At 38.0% G+C, this 21,344-nt stretch overlaps 2 protein-coding genes across 2 annotated transcripts in view; both read left to right on the plus strand.

The window, feature by feature from the left end:
• The first annotated feature begins 1,555 nt into the window (after positions 1-1,555).
• The window catches only part of LOC139961170 (uncharacterized), a 176,080-nt gene continuing 156,291 nt past the window's right edge, over positions 1,556-21,344 (plus strand). The window contains exon 1 of the mRNA XM_071960158.1: positions 1,556-1,698. Within this exon, the coding sequence (XP_071816259.1) occupies positions 1,687-1,698 (12 nt within the window). The 5' untranslated portion in view covers positions 1,556-1,686. The remainder of the gene's footprint in view (positions 1,699-21,344) is intronic.
• On the plus strand, positions 5,243-21,137 carry LOC139961185 (uncharacterized). Its single transcript, XM_071960189.1, has 4 exons — positions 5,243-5,392; positions 10,468-10,594; positions 12,613-12,954; positions 14,075-21,137. Exons 1-4 carry the CDS (start codon positions 5,381-5,383, stop codon positions 19,987-19,989), a joined length of 6,396 nt encoding a protein of 2,131 aa, XP_071816290.1. The 5' UTR covers positions 5,243-5,380; the 3' UTR covers positions 19,990-21,137.

Below are 21,344 nucleotides of genomic sequence, written 5' to 3' on the forward strand. Positions count from 1 at the left end.
TTCATTATCTGTTGCCTTAGCAGATAGCCTCTTTCAGCGGTGTATGGACGCGGTTCCTCGTTTATTTTACTCAATAATAAATGAAACCCGTAATTCTTATTTCAACCCAGTTGAAAAGATCTATTTTTCATAAAGTGGAGTTGAACAGATGAGAATAAAATGATAATAACTACTTTACTCATAGCACATGTGTTTGAGCTCCTTTCATGAGATACACGAGTCATTATGAGCCTGATAGCCTAGCCACTACACTAAACCTGGGGGGGGGGGGTTGATACTATATGTCCCCCACCCTTCATAAGATGGGGGACGTGTCTCCCTGTCCGTCCATGATTGACGCTCCTGTTTCTACTTCAAAATTGGGATCCGTCTCAATGTAAGTACAGTACAATAGAGTAGTAGAGTAGACAGTACACGATAGAGTACACAGTAGAGTAAGTAGAGTACACTAGAGTAGAAGAGTTGTAGAGTAAGTAGAGTATAAAATACACAGTAGAGTACACAGTAGAGTTGAATTGAGTAGTAGATTAAGTAGAGTACACTAAAGTAGAAGAGTAGTACAGTAAGTAGAGTATACAATACACAGTAGAGTACACAGTAGAGTACAATATAGTACACTAGAGTACACAGTAGATTACACAGTAGAGTAGAGTAAGTAGAGTACACTCGTCATTATTATTATTAACTTTTAAATCCATGTGAAGCTTGAAACTTCATGCAATCCAAGATCAACGCAATAGAATTTAAAAAAATAGTGCTTGTCAATGTATAACAATGACATTTTTTAAAGTTCACTTATGGAACAAACCGTTACAATTTCAAATACAGGAATTCAAAATTCACCAGGCTCAGGTATATTAAAATATGGTTCCTCTTTCCTCAGTCGACACTAAATTATGCCTTAGATGGTCAATAGGACGTTACTGCTGTCTTTACAATTTTGCCCTGAATAGAATGAAACATACATTTTAGGTACTGCGGTGTTCTTGACGATTTTAAGCTCTCCTTCTTAGACATATATATGTCTCGTTATAGACATACTTTAACACTAACTGAACAATTCCATTAGAGAACGGTTGATACTTGACACGTGATGCATTTGAAGGACATCATTCGTTCTGGTTGAGGGACGTGGCGGGATGAGGTTCAAGTGTGGAGAAATAAGTGGCCGGGTGGTGGGGGCGGGGGTGGGTTGTAGATTCTGGACACTCCGGTGAAAACAAAATTTATTAACAATTGATCCAAGTAACAACATTTCTGAAAACAGTTTGATTATACGTATATATTCATTTCTTCATTTCGACGAAATGGAAGTGGTAATCCAATTAACAGATTTACATAATTTAATGTCATAGAAGACCTTTTCAGACAGGGAATTACCGCCATTTATAATTAACATTTTTGACCTACCTTGAACTTCCAGAAGAAAACATATGACATAGAGGTTTTCACAGACATAAACACGTCGGAGCTTGCGCACAAACAACCCAATCACTGAGTGACGCGTTTTCATGAGCAACTACGTCAGTCAAACATTGAATGAAGACTGCGTACGTACGTACCGACAATGTCACAACAGAATCCGCTGTGTCTAGGGAAAGTCACAAGTACTCTTTCACGTTTACAGGGACAGATAAGTTGTGAATGGACACTTAGTCTCTCATACCAGAATTCGTCGTGACCATCATGGGAAGAAAGGTAAAGTAAATGAGGCAATTGTTTAAATTATTTCGGATTTCTCGTCATATATTTTGAAAGCTCGTGTGTTATACGAGCGTGGCTTATTAAATTGCACTCTAACAGGTATCTACGGATACTCTATGAGAACTCCATAAGCCTATTTGTAAATGCAAGGGATATCGACGTAAATATATTGAGTGGTCGGAGGAGGGATTACTTTATAAGTTACCTTGATAGGAATTAGAGTTACATCCAATACGAATGGTACAACTGTTTTCATAATAAGGTAGATACACTGCATGGATTTGATTATGGCAGTGCAAAATATACAACGGCTACTTAGACCCTAAAAATATATAGGGATATATATATATATATATATATATAGGATACATATATATATATATATATAGGGTATATATATATATACATATATGGGTAGCCTATTTATTGCTATCGGCCTATATATACCCCGTTCTGCTGTGGCTTGCTTCGTTTACTTTATTTCGCTTTATATTACGAACTATGCAATCACTAACTCACTACTCCTTGTTGGTTAGATTTTGTTGTATACAGTCACTTAATCATAACGATGTTTCCCCCACCTATTTATTTTTGCCAAACTGTTGGCCTATTCTGAGTTGAAGAACTGCCAGTGTTAAGTCATCCCTAGTAAGCCTCTCGTAAATTTACATGATATCAATCAGTGCAATACTACAACGTTGTACTTTTCACATCACACAATGTTCAAGGGACGAAATAGGAGAGGAAATTTCGGCACAAGATTAACAAATTCTGGCAATATTTTGCAATTTGCTCTGTACCTTAAAAGCGTACCCTTGTAAGACTCTTGTACGCTTTATATATGTATTTCCCTCCCATGACAGTCTACTAGGGCTATGTAATACGAGGCCATTTTGCTGCAAAACCATGTAGCTAGAACCTCACGTACAGTATATAAATGGTGAGTGCAAGGAAAATAGAAGTACTGAAGAAACTACAGAGGTCGTTATAAAATCATATTTTGCACACTTTGTGAATTTATTGAATAAACTGTATATAATGAAATTTCGCATGTTGACATGGTTTTATAGTCCACTGCACAGTAACCACTCCTCATTTGGAATTTCCCGATTGCGAGACACAGGTCACATACAAACCGCTGTGGCACTAACATACGTACAGCACGAATTGTACGTGGCCTACTCATCACTACAGGATGGTATTTGATACAGTAATGCTCATGTCTGACAGAATTCTCATGCGAGCTAGATCTGTGTACAAAACAGAAGGTGAAGCATTGATCTGCTATATATATATATATATATATATTTGGTTGGTTGGTCTATCTGTTATCTATCTTGGTGCAGAGTGCTCTATGTCCGGTAGACAGAGAGTTGTCTGAAAATCCCTCAACGCATGAAACTCTGAGTAACAACTTCTAGTGTTCCACTAGTCTCAATATATATATTTAACACTAAGATATTAAAACTAAGATATTAGCCAAGTTTTTTCCCTGCCAAAAGCGTTAATTGGCGAGTAATTAAGGACACTTGCAGATAATGAGAAAAGTGTCCTCCGACAAATTACACATTTAATATTAATTGCATACAGTTCCCCCAACCCACTAGTTTGAATTCAACCAATCAGAGATGCAGGTTTAGTAATGAGCCGTTACTAAAAATAGATGCAAAACGTCGAGTTGGTAACTTGGTACAACCAACGAGCTGGTACCAAAAGTAACAGCTCCCTGGTACAACTGCCATAGACAATCTACACTAGCACTAATGTTGTACTTGGAGTCTTATCAAGACCAACAAAATGTCATCCTTCGTCATACATAATATGTAGAACCATATTGTAATAACAAGTACAGACGCCATTTGATGTTAACAGAGGTCTTTGGAATTATTTAAAACATAGATGAACTTGATATATTTTTGTTGGTTTCCATAAAATATAGTCCTATCGGTTTTATGTAGTGTTATGTTGCGTGCATACGTGGTAATTATAACATATACTATAAAATATGATAGAATATGTGTCCCTGTTCCCTCCATGATTGACGCTCCTGTTTCTGCTACAAAATGGGGATCCGTCTCAATGTAAGTAGAATACACTAGAGTACACAGTACACGAAAGAGTACACAGTAGAGTACGCTAGAGAAGTAGAGTAAGTAGAGTACTACACACAGTCGAGTACACAGTCGATTACACAGTAGAGTAAACAGTAGTGTACACTAGAGTAGTTGAGTACACTAGATTACACAGTACACAGTAGAGTACACTAGAGTAGTAGAGTAAGTAGAGTACAATAGAGTACACAGAACACGGTAGAGTACACAGTAGAGTACACAATAGAGTACACTAGAGTAGTAGAGTACACTAGAGTACACAGTACACTAGAGTATACAGTAGAGTACACTAGAGTATTGGAGTAAGTAGAGTACAATAGAGTAGTAGAGTACACTAGAGTACACAGCACACGGTAGAGTACACTAGAGTAGAAGAGTAGTAGAGTCAGTAGAGTACACTAGAGTAGTAGAGTACATTAAAATACACAGTAGAGTACACAGTAGATTACACAGTAGGGTAGATTAAGTAGAGTACACTCATTGTTATTATTATTATTAACTTGTATAATCCCTGTGAAGCTTTGATACTTCATGCAATCCAAGATCAACGAAATAGAATTTTTTTAAAAGTGGCTCTCAATGTATAACTATGACATGTTTCAAGTTCACTTATGGTACAAACCGTTACTATTTCAACTATACCGCTTTCTCAAATATAGGAATGCAAATTTCACCAGGCTCAGGTATATTAGAATATGGTATCTTTCCTCCGTCGACACTAAATTATGCCTTAGATGGTCAATAGGACATTACTGCTGTCTTTACAATTTTGCCCTGAATAGAGTGAAACATACATTTTTGGTACTGCGAAGTTCTTGACGATTTTGAGCTCTCCTTCTTAGACACATATATGTCTCGTTATTGACATACAGTACTATAAACTGAACAATTCCATTAGAGAACGATTGATACTTGACACGTAATGCATTTGAAGGACATCATTCGTTCTAGTTGAGGGACGTGGCGGGATGAGGTTCAAGTGTGGAGAAATAAGTGACCAGGTGGGGGGGGGGGGGTTGTAGATTCTGGACGCTTCGGTGAAAACAAAATTTATATTAACAATTGATCCAACATTTCTGTAAACAACATTTCTGTAAACAACATTTCTGTAAACAACATTTCTAAAAACAGTTTGATTATACGTATATCTTCATTTCTTCATTTCGACGAAATGGATTTGGTAATCCAATTAACACATTTACATAATTTAATGTCATAGAAGACCTTTTCAGACAGGGAATTACCGGCATTTATAATTAACATTTTTGACCTACCTGGAACTTCCAGAAGAAAACATATGATATAGAGGTTTTCACAGACATAAACACGTCGGAGCTTGCGCACAAACAACCCAATCACTGAGTGACTCGTATTCATGACACCTACGTCATCGAGCGAGAATGTAAGTCAAACATTGAATGAAGACTGCGTACGTACGTACCGACTATGTCACAAAAGAATCCGCAGTGTCTAAGCAAAGTCACAAGTACTCTTTCACGTTTACAGGGACAGATAAGTTGTGAATGGACACTTAGTCTCTCATACCAGAATACGTCGTGACCATCATGGGAAGAAAGGTAAAGTAAATGAGGCAACTGTTTAAATTATTTCGGGTATCTCATATCATATTTGGAAAGCTCGTGTGTTATACGAGCGTGGCTAATTAAATTGCACTCTAACAGGTATCTACGGATACTCTATGAGACGTAAATATATTGACTGGACGGAGGAGGGATTACTTTATAAGTTACCTTGATAGGCATTAGAGTTACGTCCAATACTAACCCAGGAAAAAATGTACCTCAAATTTACCGCGGTAACATACCACACTTTTACCCCGGTTTTACCGGGGTAAAAACGCGGTAAATTTGTTGTACATTACCGCGGTGTTTTGGCCCTATGGACAGAGAATACCCAAATCTGAGGACACTGATTGGTCAATTTTTGTGTGCCACAGTGTTGAGGCACAGAAGCTATGCCTTATGTGTGCTAGTTTATATAGTTTTTTTTTTCATTTTAAAGGCTTTTATGTTCTCCCTAATAATGAAAAAAGAATTAATTGTTGTCTCCTCTCAAATATATCAGGGATTCCATGAAGGAATTCTCTATGTATCTATCCTCTGCTTGTTATTTTTTAGGAAAAGAGATGCATACTATAACATATAGGAATAGCAGTTTGTCTCTCTTCTTTATTCAACTAATATCCACAGGTAATTAATATTGCCAACATTAAGATATGAATAGAACAAAAGGTTTGTCATATCAGTATTGCAAAAATATGGGACAAAATCATGGAAAATTGCTGTAAATGTACCATCATGTTTCATAGTGTGACCCATATATGTTCTACTGTGGTAAAATCATGGTACAAATATGGTAAATTTACCATAGTATAATTGCACCATATAGTTTTACCCTATTTTTACTGTGGTTAATCATGGCACAATTGTAGGAATTTCACATATGTAGTTTATGTACCATATAAACTTACCCTACTTTTACCGCGGTAATACCATGGTAAAACTGTGGTTAATTTACCGTAGTAAATGTACCGCACTTTTACCCTACTTTTACCGCGGTAATACCATGGTAAAACTGTGGTTAATTTACCGTAGTAAATGTACCGCACTTTTACCCTACTTATACCGTGGTAATATCATGGTAAAACTGCGGTAAATTTACCGCGGTAAATGTACCACACTTTTACCCTACTTTTACCGCGGTAATACCATGGTAAAACTGTGGTAAATTTACCATAGTAAATGTACCACACTTTTACCGCGGTAAAACCATGGTAAAACTGCGGTAAAATTACCGCGGTAAATGTACCCCACTTTTACCCTACTTTTACCGCGGTAATACCATGGTAAAACTGTGGTAAATTTACCGTAGTAAATGTACCACACTTTTACCGCGGTAAAACCATGGTAAAACTGCGGTAAATTTACCGCAGTAAATGTACCGCACTTTTACCATACTTTTACCGCGGTATTACCATGGTAAAACTGCGGTAAATGTACCGCGGTTGATTTTACCACAATTTTACCACACATTTACCCTATTTACCACACATTTACCATAGTTTACCGCGGTAAAATTAGGGTACATTTTTTGCTGGGAATGGTACAACTGTTTTCATAATAAGGTAGATACACTGCATGGACTTGATTATGGCAGTGCAAAATATACAACGGCTACTAAGACCCTAAAAATATATAGGGTTCGTGTGCTGACAAACACCCAGGCTCACTGAATGGAAATATTAAAATCAGAAATTTACCTCTAATTTATTATACCTGTTTTTTCGCTTTATTCTATTGTCTAGGTATAGTAAGTATTTCACTATTGTGATGTTGTTATGTGTAGCCTTTATATTGCCTATCGGCCTATATATACCCGCCCGCTGTGGCTTTTTCGTTTACTTTATTTCGCTTTATATTACGAGCTATGCAATCACTAACTCATTACTCCTTGTTGGTTTGATTTTGTAGTAAACAGTCACTCAATCATATAGATGTAGCCCCCCTCCCATTTTTTTGCCACACTGTTGGTCTATTGTGAGTTGAAGAACTGCCAGTGTTAAGTCATCTCTAGTAAGCCTCTCATACGCCCCTCGTAAATTTACGTATTATTAATCAGTGCAATACTACAACGTTGTACTTTGTCGCATCACACAATGTTAAAGAGTTAAGGGACGCTTAGGAGAGGAAATTTCGGTACGAAGATTAGAACATTCTGGCAATATTTTGCAATTTGCTCTGTACCTAAAAGCGTACCCTTGCACTCGTACGCTTTATATATGTATTCCCCCTCCCATGACAGTCTACTAGGCTTATGTAATACGAGGCCATTTTGCTGCAAAACCATGTGGCTATAGGACCTCACGTACAGTATGGCCCTATATATATATACATAAATGGTGAGTGCAAGGAAAATAGCTGACGAAACCACAGAGGTCGTTATAAAATCATATTTTGAACACTTTGTGCATTAATTGAATCAACTGTAATAGTCCATTGTACCACGCCTCATTTGGAATTTCCCGATTGCGAGACACATGTCAGAGACAAACCGCTGTGGCACTAACGTAGGCTACGTATATGGCAAGCCATGTGGGACAACACTGCATAATATATCCGCGTATTAATTCGAATATATACGCGTATTAATTCGAATATATGTGTTATAGCCTACATGTGTAAAGTTTCGCTTTTGAAGCGATCTCGCGAACCCGCCAAAACATTTATCGTTGGCATATGTACACAGCAAGAGCGGAAATGTTTTTTTTTTTCGTGTAACTCTAATTAATCCGTGCATATATTGGATTTAATCCCCATATTTATTTTATTTAATTTAAATAAATTCCAATTAATACGCGGATATATTATGCAGTGTTTGTCCCACATGGCTTGCCATATACGTACGGCACGAATTGTACGTATATGGCAAGCCATGTGGGACAAACACTGCATAATATATCAGCGTATTGATCGTAATTTATACGCGTATTAATTGGAATATATACGCGTATATATTATTAGCCAATCATATGGCCCAAATATAACCGCGTATTAATTCGAATATATACACGTATTAATTCGAATATATACACGTATTAATTCGAATATATATACACGTATTAAATAGAATATATATGGGGATTAAATCCAATATATGCACGGATTAATTAGAATATACACGAAAACACATTTCCGCTCTTGTTGTGTACTAATACCAACGATAAATGTTTTGGCGGGCTCGCGAGATCGCTTCATAAAGCGAAACTTTACACATGTACAACACATATATATATATATTCGAATTAATACGCGTATATATTCGCTATATTTATATATATATATATATACGTGTATTAATTCGAATATATATATGTGTTGTATATATATGTGTTGTATATATATATATATGTTGTATGTATATATATATGTGTTGTATGTATATATATGTGTTGTATGTATATATATATATATATATATATATATATATATATATATATATATATATATATATGAACAGACTTTGTGTTAATGAAAAGGAGTTAAACGACAAAGGCAAATGAATATATAAAATGAAACTCGTAATGAGTTGGAAAACCAAGAACAGTGAAAAAACTTCCAGCCTCCACCGGGATTCGAACCCGGGCCTCGCGCTTTGTACGCGGACACCCTAACCAACTAGGCTATGGACGCTGATTGTAAGTCCAGAGGTTCGAAACCGGTAAGGAAGGTCGTAATTCCACTGTAGGAGTTTGTCACATGTGTCGAACAATACTAGTTTGTTTTTTGTGACATATTGTGCCTTATACATAAAGTCTGTTCAAAGTATCTCTTTCGAGATCCTGCTTTAGGAAGCACAAATGATTTCGAGTTGGATAGCATCATGCTGGATCTCTAGAGTTTAAAGTTTATTTTTGCGCATACTTTGGAGCACCCTCAGGTGTCAAATCTCAGAGGTAAGATTCCTGGCAGTGTGAACGATGTATCCGACCATGAATCAACATTGGTCGAAACTGTACGGTAAGACAAATTTGTCAAGACAGTGCCAGCGATGACTCTTTGTTTACAAGAGAGATGAAACGGATCATTTTCCTATGTGTTATTTTGAGCGAAAGGAATCAATAAGTGGCGGCAATTACCATTTACTTTTGACAACACTTTGGGGCCGTTAACCGACCCCCCCCCCCCCCGCGCCCCAACTCACACTTCTAAACGGTGCATATATCGTGTGTACTAAATAGGTGCATTAATAGTGTCAAATGAATATCCTGATCAAATGTTATTATGAGATTCATCTCAATTGGTACAAAAGAAACATGATGTTTGAAATGGTTTTACAGGCCACAAGTTGTATGACTTAAAACGGCCCATGTGCAATTTCCCAAATGGTTCGGCTCACCTGGAAATGGAAATCCCTGGTTGAACTAACGTTGCACTGTGACAATTTGATATGGATACTGTTTTCATCCAGCATTATAATCATTTTAGGAATTTCCACTCAGGCTAAATTTAAACGGAGGTTTGTCCCGTTAGACACCCGATGAAGCGAAGCGAGATATCAGACAGATATGGCTGTGAAGAACTTTGATACCTGGGGCAGTATTTGTCGTATTATAGATGTGGAGGGATTCCCCAATATGTCGCAATAAGTGTGGCAAACAATCTGAGTTGATTGACGTGGTTAGAGAGTGACACGTAGGAAGTTAATAAATATAGTATGTGTAACGGGGTTGGGTGGGGGTGTGGGGGTGGGGTGCTAGGTGGGGGTGGGGATAAGCAGAAAACTGGTAAGGTGTTGGTGTCTGCCAAGAAAGTTTTAGTTTTGTAGATTCTACGGTGGTCTTTAAGGAACATTGTAATTTTCGTCTACTTCACCTTCAAGTTTCTATGGTTTCTCCAGAGTATCCCCAAGTTGAACTTAATGTCAGCTTTTTCCGAAAATTTCCACATTTTCGAAAAATCCACTAGTTTCCTGTTATTTAACTTTTTATGTCTTTGAATTAAACCCCTCGGTAAGCCTTTCAATCGAACTTGTATGATAACTTTGTTTCATGTCCATCCCTTCTTGCCTATTAACTGAGAAGCTTATAATTTGCATGCATAATCCTTGATAGCCTTTCATATTGACTTTTCAGAAAAATTCGAAACGGAAATCTCGAGAGTTTACGGCCTCGAAAAAAGCATCTCCGCAACTGCCTCCTGCTTCTGCGAATGAGAACGAAAGAAGCCCTTCTTCCTTGCCACCTCAACATCTATTGGAAGGTTGGTTCATGATAATACCACATCTTCAAACAGGTTTCAAACCAGCGGTGTCGTTAGTTGGAGTATTATATATGAAGCACACTCCATTTAGCAATAGATTTATTTAATGCATAGTAACATGTTGTGTGTAACGAGATCCTTTAGTTATTTGTCCTCACAGGAAAAACGTGCCAGTTACCTGTTCACATCATTACTTGTGATTGATGCTACCTCACCCTGCAATTTTCCTGGCCATATTTGTCTTAAAATGTAGGATTTCGTTGGTGTATTTGTTATGTAAACTGTTAAACGTGCGCTTGTTGTATACCACACAACAATTAAAGCAGTACATCATTTTCGGATGTCGAGCGACTTAATTAAATGTAACGTTCGTCACATGACAGTAACGGTTAAAGCCTTTACTTACTGATACAGTTTGTGTTAAGCAATTAATTATTTATCATTAAACATAAAGATGACGAGGAACTTAATTGACTAAATGCACATCATGAATTTGGATATGTTGTAGAGCATGAAAGCACACTTCTATCAGTTTAGGTTCTATTCTTATACCAATTTTCTTGTTTTGTTTTGAGAATTGACCCTTTAAACAGGCACGGTTTATCATATTTATTGTTATACACATACCATTAGCCGGGACGCGAATATTTTTTTCCCAAACTGAACTGACACTGAAATTATTTCCTCGATTCTGATTGGCTGATCAAAACCGGAATGGTAGTCTGCGTTTATCAATGAATGTATGTGACACTACGTGTTGATCATACCATGGAACTATAATCTGTTTATAGCTCCATGATCATACCAATCCTCATGGGTCGCATCATGTCAAAAATACGTGTTTAGGCCTTATACAGGCTAAATTTAAGTCCGTAGGCCTAAGTGTGCCTACATGTAGATAAAATGTGAGGCTTCCAGTTATCGAGAGCTACTGTAAGAGCGGTATAGGGCCTATATTAGTGAATATGAGATCTCGAACAAATACGAATACGTATATACGGTTAATGCAGGCCTATACTAGGTCACCATGTACAAGAACTTCTAAAGTAATGGTGCCGGTAATCATTTGTGTTACCGTACGTATAGTTTATAAGGCGATATACAACTAGTTAAAAAGTCAAAAGACACAGACATATCGTCAAATGTCTTTTTTTGTGTACACTTACTGGCTGGCACACACTCGCTCGCCGTCTTCATGGCCACTACATATTCGACTAGGCCTATCATGACTGAATACATTTTGAATATATGATTATAAAACTAAAAGTATCGCATGAAGCAACTATTCCCAACTACTGCGCCAATTATATAGGCAGTCCTCGATCGTTTTTTACTCGCTTGACCCCGCTCTACACATCACATGTTATGTAGCCTATTGTACTGTGTATAGTATACAACACAATAAAACACAGTGCATTTTTAATTGTAGACATTTAGCCGATGTACATATGTACGAGGTGTTTGTGTCCATTCGGAGTTGCGATACTTTAAGATTTATAATCATAAATTCAAAATGTATTCAGTCAATGAATCATGATAGGCCTAGTGGAATATGCAGTGGCCATGAAGACGGCGAGCAAGTGTGTGCCAGCCAGTGAGTGTACACAAAAAGAGCATTTGTCGATATGTCTGTGTTCTTTGACTTGTTAACTAGTTGTATATAGCCTTATAACCTATACGTACGGAAACCTATTGGCTCACTGAGAGCCAATCAGAATCGAGGAAATAATTTCAGTGTCAGTTCAGTTTGGGGAAAAAATATTCGCAGCCGGGGGTGGGGGGGGGGTATACGGGATAAGGAAAAGAGAACACGTGGGTGTGGGAGGGCAACATATGTATTGAAGAGAAAGGGGGAATGGAAAGAAGATGATGGGGTGGATTAGTTATTCCTATCTTTAACTTTGAGACTAAGACGTCGAATGGCGCCAAGGCGTTGTAGCCGCAACGCTGTTGTCAGGTTCATTCTGCTTAGAAAGTATTAAGCAAACTTGTGTTTTCTTTGTTATCTTCTAATGAAGGCAAAAGCGCTGGTAAAGCTGCAAAATTCCAGATCAAGCCATTTCGTAGAATGGTACGACAACTAGAAAAATACTTAGATACTTCAGAGGTTATGGAACTTGCCCAACTAACAGAACAAACCGACATGGTACTAGAGATGAAAGAACTGCAACAACCGTTGTACCATCTGATGGCTATCTGGGAAAAGAAGGGCATTGTCACCGAGAATGATGTAGATACGCTGGTAGAACTACTGGAAGAGCTGGAGACATATGAAGCCCTGGGTCTGGTCAAAGATTATCAGGAATTACTTTCAGAAGGTTCGACTGAAGTAACTATGACGGTTGGCTCGATGCCAACAGGTGAGCGTACCGCATTGTTGACTTTAATGTCCTTTCACCGAAACTTCTTTTGAGAAAGACGATGAATCATTAGCTGGCCATAATTCTAGCAAACAATGATGTGATATGTTCAACAGGTCATAGTCCGAAAACCTTCTAAACGCGTTAACTCACAAAGTAGAGATTGGATTTATTTCATACTTGGTGTGTTGATGCACCTTATTGAGTACAAGATTGGTATTGTTTTCTGCAAAGTTTAAAGGTCATTTTGGTCAAAGTAAAAAGGAAAATTTTGATTTACTTCATACACTATATGCACCTTATGAGTACGATAACCCATTTGTTCTCAGCAGTGTTTGAGGTGGTCAGTGGTAAACATGTTATGTGAAATAACTTACCCAACTAAAAATTTGTGGAAATTGTAGTTGGGTGGTTCTTGCCCCGTTATGTGTAGTACCTGCATTAAGCAAAGCAGACATGAAAGATTAAATAACTTCCACCACAACGTTGCGCAATGGTTTTTCGTTCAACCTGTGTTGAAAAGGAGGGGGATAATATGAGTTCGGCATACTTCTGCAATTTTATATTTTACACGGGCTACGGAGCTGTCACGTTTCACACTTGGGGTTAAGTTTGCATTATTTTTCACCATTCAAGACACCTGTAAGTTCCAGCTCAATAGCTCAGTAAAAACGTTCATCTTTCGTAATAGCTGAAAGCCTGAGACACGGAACATTAAGTCTTAGTTGCCAAAATGAAATTAGCAGAAACAATACGAAAAATCTAACATGTATTTGATGAATGGTTTTTCTATCACATTAAGTGACACAGAATTTGACTTTTGCTCTTGTAAATATCTTGTTGAGACGCTGAGAGGGATTAACACTTCCACGTATGTCTGTTATCTGTCACCAACTTTCAGAATTGTATTACCTTTGTAATGGTCAAGTTATGTGGAACTCTTTCCGATGTTCCGGTACTTGACTATAGGACACAATTGTTCCCAGTCAGTGGATCTATCAATCAACTGATGCCATATTTAAACTTATATGAAGGACAAGGAATCACTAAGCCTCCTGGCATTCTATTTTTTTAAAGTATATACAGTTTATGGGGAAAATTGTTCTCTTTCACAATACAGATACTACACAATCTATTGAAGTTCCCAACCAACGACAACGTAAAGGCTACGTACAGGCAAATGAAGAGCCGCGAACATCATTGAGAGCAAGTGAAGTATTGCCAACCCATTCGAGGAAAAGTCGTTGCAGTCGACAAGTAACACACACGAGAGAAGATTATGTGCTAACTGTTCTTCAATTGCTTGGGATTGCCCAGCAAGATGGTAAAAGGTTGACCATAATAGATAGTATGACGCTTGACCGTATTCATCTGTTTGAAGATACTATATCTCCTGTAAATGTTGTCGTGGGTTTCTTAACTCGCTTAATATCATACGATTATCGATCAATACGACTTTTTAAGGAACTGGAAGAGCCCAACCTGATCCTTTCAGCAGTCCCATCTCAACATCCAAATAGTAATCCTTCTTCATTTGGTTCTACTAACACAGTTAGATTGAGTTGCAGAGATATTGTGTATGCCATTCTTATGCATTGCGATCCTTTCCTTAAGCAAGAGATTTTGTCGAAAATGGCAGAATGTCAGCTGGCTGTTCCTATAATTCTTCCAGATTTACGTCAAAACAGCCTTTCATTTCTTTTGTGGGGTATCCAGAAGATATCGAAAGCATGGCAGGACCCGGCAAGTTCCGTTGTTAATGAAGTTAATGTTACACAGTATCCTTTTCCGTTTGTAGCGGCAGTGAGATTTTCTAATCCATCCTGGTCAAAATCGAACACTTTGAACAAAATTTTAGGTTCTGTTCAAGGAAATGACGAGCATCCGTATTTCTGTAGTCAAGAGCAAGACGTAGCCCCTTCCATTTTATCAAAAGGGACACTTGAAGCGGTGTGGTACCTTCCAAGTGGCCGTAAAAGTCGTAAACATACCCTGGAAACAGCAGTTTGCTTTTTAAATCTCAGGGGAGATGCATTAGATCTCCCTGCGCAGGTTCAATTTCTCTGTAATTGTGCAACAGTCACTTTAGTGTTCGTCAATAAACGAGATGTGCAAAAGATGCTGGGTCAGCTTAACGAAATTACTCGGAAGAGCAAAGTACTGCTAATTTTATCATCAAATGGAACATCAGATCCCATATGTAAAGAAGATGAGTATTTGATTACTTCTATCAAGCAAACAGGTGCGAATGTCGTTGACACGTCAACTCTTTCATCAGTCGATGTCAGCGAAAACATATGTTATCAAATGAAGGGACTACTCAAAGAAGGGAAGCCACTCTCAGTTAACCTTGACAGCGCAGTATCATTTTGTGAAAAAATCGGCATCGCAGTGGATGCCTTACATCCAGAGTGTTCAAAAGCAAGGGAGGCAGCCGTGAATATCTTACAAACATGCAGAGAAAACCCCAAACAGTACAAACTAAAGGCACTACCCTTGCAATTGAAATGGCAAAAATGGTCGCAACTTGACAAAGACCGCAGCTGGAAAGGTGCAAAGGGCAACGTAGAAAAGGAGCTTGCGAGGTTGAACACAGCCAAAAATAACCAAAGGCAAAAGCAACGCGAGATAGGTATGTCTACAGAGATGCGTTTACTTTACGAAGAACTGTTGCATACGTCTGCAGAGTACAAGCAATTCTTGGTGTTTTGGCTTGAGCACTACCTAAATGAGGTTTCTCTTGCAAGTTTGCGTCCCCTTCTAGATGACATGAAGACAACTAGAGATGAGCTACGGGATACCGCTGCAAAGATAACAGACATGCAAAGACGACTTAACGTTTCTTCCATTCCCATTCAAGAAAAAAGATCGATGCAAGCAAAAGTGAAACAATTGAAATCAAAGGAAAGTGAATCGCAGATACATCTTACAGAGAAAACAAAGACATTTGACGCATCTTCTCTAGGTTTCGAGCATTTCGTTAGGGAATTCGGACAAATATATGAGTGTTTCCACAACACTGTTCAACGGAATCAACGAAACGCAAGACAGCCATTCAAAGTACAATTACTACCACAAATGGCTGCTGAAATGTTGCTAAACGGCCACTCTATGGAGATTTTTGATGGAGACGCGTGCCATGTACCAATTAAGTGGGTAAAGGGAGTTCTGAAAGCGGTTCAAGAGAAGATTGGGGATGCGTCTGTATATGTTATATCAGTCATCGGCATACAAAGCAGTGGTAAGTCAACGCTTCTCAATAGTTTGTTTGGTGTTCGGTTTGCTGTGAGTGCAGGTCGGTGCACTCGAGGCGTCTTCATGCAGTTGTTACCATTATCTGATACCCTTCGCAAAGAAATCGGCTGTGAGTACGTAGCAGTCATAGACACAGAGGGTCTGAAAGCGCCAGAAAAAGCCATCGCTGAACAGAAAAGCGAGGACAATGAATTAGCGACGTTCGCCTTGTGTCTCTCCGATTTGACTCTCATCAACATTGGAGGGCAAACAGTGGGAGAGGACTTGTTCAACATTCTTCAAATATCTGCCCATGCATTCATAAGGATGAAAGAGGTTCATCTGAGTTCATCGTGCTACCTTATTCAGCAATTCGTAGCTGACATTACTGCTCAATATAGAAACCAAAGCAGTACCCAGAGCATACTTCAGAAACTTGACCAAGCTGTCGTAACCGCCGCAGCCGAAGAAAGGAAAGAGGACCAGTACAGACAGTTTTCAGACTGCTTTAACATTGTCAACATCGACAACAAAGACGATAACGTACAGTACATTCCCAGCCTTTGGAGAGGTTCAATGTCGTCTCCCAATCACGACTACAGTGAGAATGTGTTAAAGCTTAAGTCGGCTCTTTTGAGAGAAATAAAGGAGAGCACTCGATCGTTTAAATTATCAGAGTTTGAGGATAGAGTTAGTAGCGTTTGGAATGCAGTGAAGCAAGAGGATTTTGTATTCAACTTCCGCAACACGGTCGAGATCGCAAAATACAACAAGTTTACGCAAAGTTTTAAGAGGCAACAATTACGTCTTACTCAAGTAATGTTAAAATGGGAACTTGAAGCAAAGCAACAAATTAGAAATACAACCGTGGAGAACATTGAAGCAAGAAAAGGGGCATTACTCCAAGAACTTGAACAAACGTTAGCTTTGGAAATGAAAGAAGTTCGCACTGCTACAGAAGAAACAATGCAGAGTAGAGAATTCGAGAGTGTTAAACAACATTCCTTCTATTTTTACCGTGACCTAGAACTTGTCGAAAAGAACATTCTTGACACTGTGAAGAAAATGATAAGGGCTGAAACTGATGTTATCAGTAACGCCAAAGCCAAGGAGTACCAGATTCTACCAAAGTTGAAGGCAGACTTGAGAAAGAAAGTTCTTCCAGTAGCAGAGAGGTTTAAGAATCAGTTTCGGGAAGACTATTCTGACATGTCTAAAGAAGAAATATGTGAGCAAACTGAAGAACAAGTTAAGGCAACGTTTGAAGAAGAGTGGTCCAAATGTATGAACAATATCAAGTTGGACCATCCAACAAGCACCGAAGAACAAATTGCAATTAGTATTGAATCTGACATGTGCATGTGTGTCCAGGAATCTCTTAAAAATACGTACCTTAGTAAGGAAATGAAGGAGTTGATGATTTCACACAAACTTCTGGGACTCTGTCAATTGATACCATGTGTAAAATCTGTAGAGAATATTGGTGACGCCATTACGCAGATAGGACCGTGTAATCCAGAAATTACTAGACAAGCCTCTCACTTATATAGTACCGTAGAAAGAGCATGCCGGCACCAAGATTTCGAGTTTTCTGAAAATTTCTTTGAGAGCATCAGAGATATACTGAAGTGCATCGTCTCAAATTCTTGTCAAGGGTGCAGAAGTAAGACTAACTTTCTGGTGACGTTGTCCTGTCAAATTGTGCATACGTCGAACAGTGCGAGCAAACACAACCTTTTGAGGAAGCTTATGAAGAGCAGGGCACTTTTGCAAAGACTCAAACTAGGTGACATATGTACGGAATGGAAGATAAAAAAGCACGTAGAAAAATGCCTGAAGAGTAGTACATCAAACAATACTGCGAGTAGCATCTTGAAGAAATTGGCAACTTTTTTCGTCCCAGACATGTTCGGATTTTGGCCAGAAAACATCGACGAAAATTTTCAAAACCAACTGCGCGTAATTCTTTATAAAGTTACCATGGAAAGCGATAAGAGATGGTTTTCGCTTGAAATAACGAGCGTTTACTTTAACAGGGTCAATGAATTATTGAAAAAGCATCCCGGGATAGATGCAGACCGTCAACGTCTTCTTTGTGAAGCGTGTGAATTTTATGTCGAAGAGGCAGTACGTTCAGAAATGGATGCTATTTCTGAACGCATATCTTGGACCGAACTGCAAAAACTTTTAAAAATTGATTCTGTAGATATCATCGATCAAATGAAGAGATTCGTTGATGGTTTTAGAGATGTCCTTCCTTCTGAAGCAATCGGCATTTTAACTGGCCTCTCAGCAGAAAAAATTGCAAAGTTTTCTAAAATGGTCTCTACAGGAAACACAAGACACATACTGGATATGTCTCTCATGACAGAACTACCCTCGATGGAGAGTGAAAAGTACAACATCGTATTCTCTGTTGTAAAACAGACATTCGCAACGTTTCTGACAAGTATTAAAAGTGGTGCAACGTACAGTACTAATCTCCTAAGAGAGACTATATCAACTCTCTACTCTGATTTGATTGAATATAGAGAATTAAGCCAACGAGAGCAAATCGTGTCTATTGCACATGTTTGCTCATGGATCTTCCCAATTTGCGTTGCTGTTCAGACTACAATTGAAAAGGAAAACAGCGTGCAATATCAATTAGAGTTAGAAAAGCACCACTTGTATGAGGATTTTAAGACCTTGTGTGACGGAACGTGTTTAGATCATCTCGCAGCTAAATCCTTTTGCTTTGTCATTGCTGCTTCCTTGAAAGAATGTCTAAAAAACAGAATCTGCACTACTCTTTTCGAAAGATTATCTAAAGCAGGAGATGAAATGTTTTGTAGCAGACCTCGTTTCTTAAAAGCTCTACTAGAAGATTCTTGCGAAGAAGAAAATTTTGAAAATTACATTGGATATCTCTGTCGACACTCATCATTTTTAAACGAATGGACATTAAAGTTCATTGCCAAGAAATGCTGTGAAGAAACAGACCAATGTATTCGAATCAAAGATATTGTCTCACACGAAATCGAAGAAATACTGCGCGAGACAGAAGAATCGCTGGAATCAACTGTGCGTTTTTTGAAAGAAGATTGTCCAAATGACGTCTCCTTTGAAGTCTGGGTTGAACATTTCACTGAGTATTTCGAAGAGACATTGAAATCGTCTTTGAACGAAGACGCAATCACTGAAATGAAGATGTACGCATTGATATCTGATTATGAATTGTTCACAGCAGAATGTAGAAATCTTGTCCGAAGTTTTTTGCCACCGAAACTTTTGCAAGATGCTGAACTCCCAAATACTAGATGTGTCACAAGTATCAAGGAATGGTTTGAATGCCTTCCGAAGAAACTGCACGTTTTACTAGCTAAGGGAGTGCAGGGATGCGGGACACAGTGCCCATTTTGCAAAACGCTTTGTGACGACACCGTAAAAGAACACAATGTTCACTTTTCTAATTTGCATTTTCCAGACGGTTTGGGAGGGTGTCATTATCGCTCTTCCAAGCACCTTGCATGTAACACATGCACATCAAATGTCGCATCAAACAGGGAGTATTATGACTGTGGCTGCACGGCTGCTACTTGCGAACATCCATCAAAGCCATACAAAGAGTACAAGAAAAAGTATCCGGAGTGGGAAATCAAACCAATCTCAGATTATGAACCAACATTGTACTGGAAGTGGGTTCTTTCGCGGTTTAATAACGAGTTTGCAATGTACTACAATTGCAAGAAGGCTTTAATACCATGGGGCACAGTCACGAAGGAAGATGCCTTAAATAGTGTACGTAATGATACGTTGTAATTACTTTCAACTTTAAAAGCACATGAAGGAGAATTCTGTCTTGTTAGATGGAACAACAATACACCGATCATGCAAGAAATTCGTCATCAATTACGTCTAAAGTACAACATATTTCCGCATTATGCTGTTTTAATTTGTTTCTTGGAGTTATATCTGTCCATAACTGGCTGGCTGACATCAACGTCGAAAACATAAGAAATGAAATTGACAATGAGAAAGGAAACTGACTAAGGACAATTGCGTATTGGCCTGTATACTATAACCATTTTTATTTATATTATATCGTTATTTGTTCTGCTAGAATATAACTGAAATAAACGGTTTCCATTCATTATCAAGTAAAGACTAGCTGATGATTGGACCACATGCTTGAAATCACAGCAATTGAACAGAAACTACCCGAAGTTACGAAATTTGCTAATCCTTCTTTTATAATTTTCTTCGTTCTTCTGTAAACAATTCTTTGTTTAAACACCGTTACAACCTTTGTCATTCAAATTTCGAGATTGAAAGTTTGCAGTCCATTTTGGCTACTTTCAATGTTTCTTCTATATCATGGTACCTAAGAACTTGGGCTTTATGGCTATTTTTGTTACATATCGTTTCCTATATTGTAAGTAAGTTTGGGGTTAGTTTTTTTTTTCACTTGTTACTTTCACTTTATTTTGGAGCATTGATATTGTTAGTAACGATGAACGGCGACATAGCAAAGATGAGATAACAAATTTCATTAACATTCAATGCTACCCATACATTTGTACATTAAAATTAAAAGTTTGGTACTACCAGTTTGGTATAATACTTTGAGTGTTATCATTTAATGCATCAATATATTTTAACGGTATCAAACTAAGAAAAAAAACTAACAAATAAACAGAAAAGGTAGAGCGCAGTTATGTCTCTCGACTTGACTGTGCTAGTGTTTACTTTCTACGTTTTTTCGTTGACAATAAGTTACTCATGGTTAAATGTTCCCTTAAAGAAGCACATGTTGATATAAGATATACACAGACAAATATATACATTTAAAATATCGAATAACAGTACCGTAATAAATTGTCAATGAAGGTGCTGAACATATATATCGAATAGCTACTAATTGTTATCATCATATTTGCTAAGTTGAGTTGAAGCCGGTAGTGGCGATCCAGGACAGCAACTCCCTGATAAAGTGATTAGTCAGCCGGTAACTATCAGTGATCATTGATATATCAAAACAATTTGTATGTTTAAGTTTCTTATTGCCGTTCCAATAACTTTTGATTAGATGTATTAAATTTCCAAAAATGGAGTTGAGTGTATATTTTTAAACGCTTGTCTGTAGGTCAATACATTTTGCGTTATTGGTTTCCATG

This window comes from Apostichopus japonicus, chromosome 3, assembly GCF_037975245.1.
Source record: "Apostichopus japonicus isolate 1M-3 chromosome 3, ASM3797524v1, whole genome shotgun sequence".
Classification (NCBI taxonomy): domain Eukaryota; kingdom Metazoa; phylum Echinodermata; class Holothuroidea; order Aspidochirotida; family Stichopodidae; genus Apostichopus; species Apostichopus japonicus.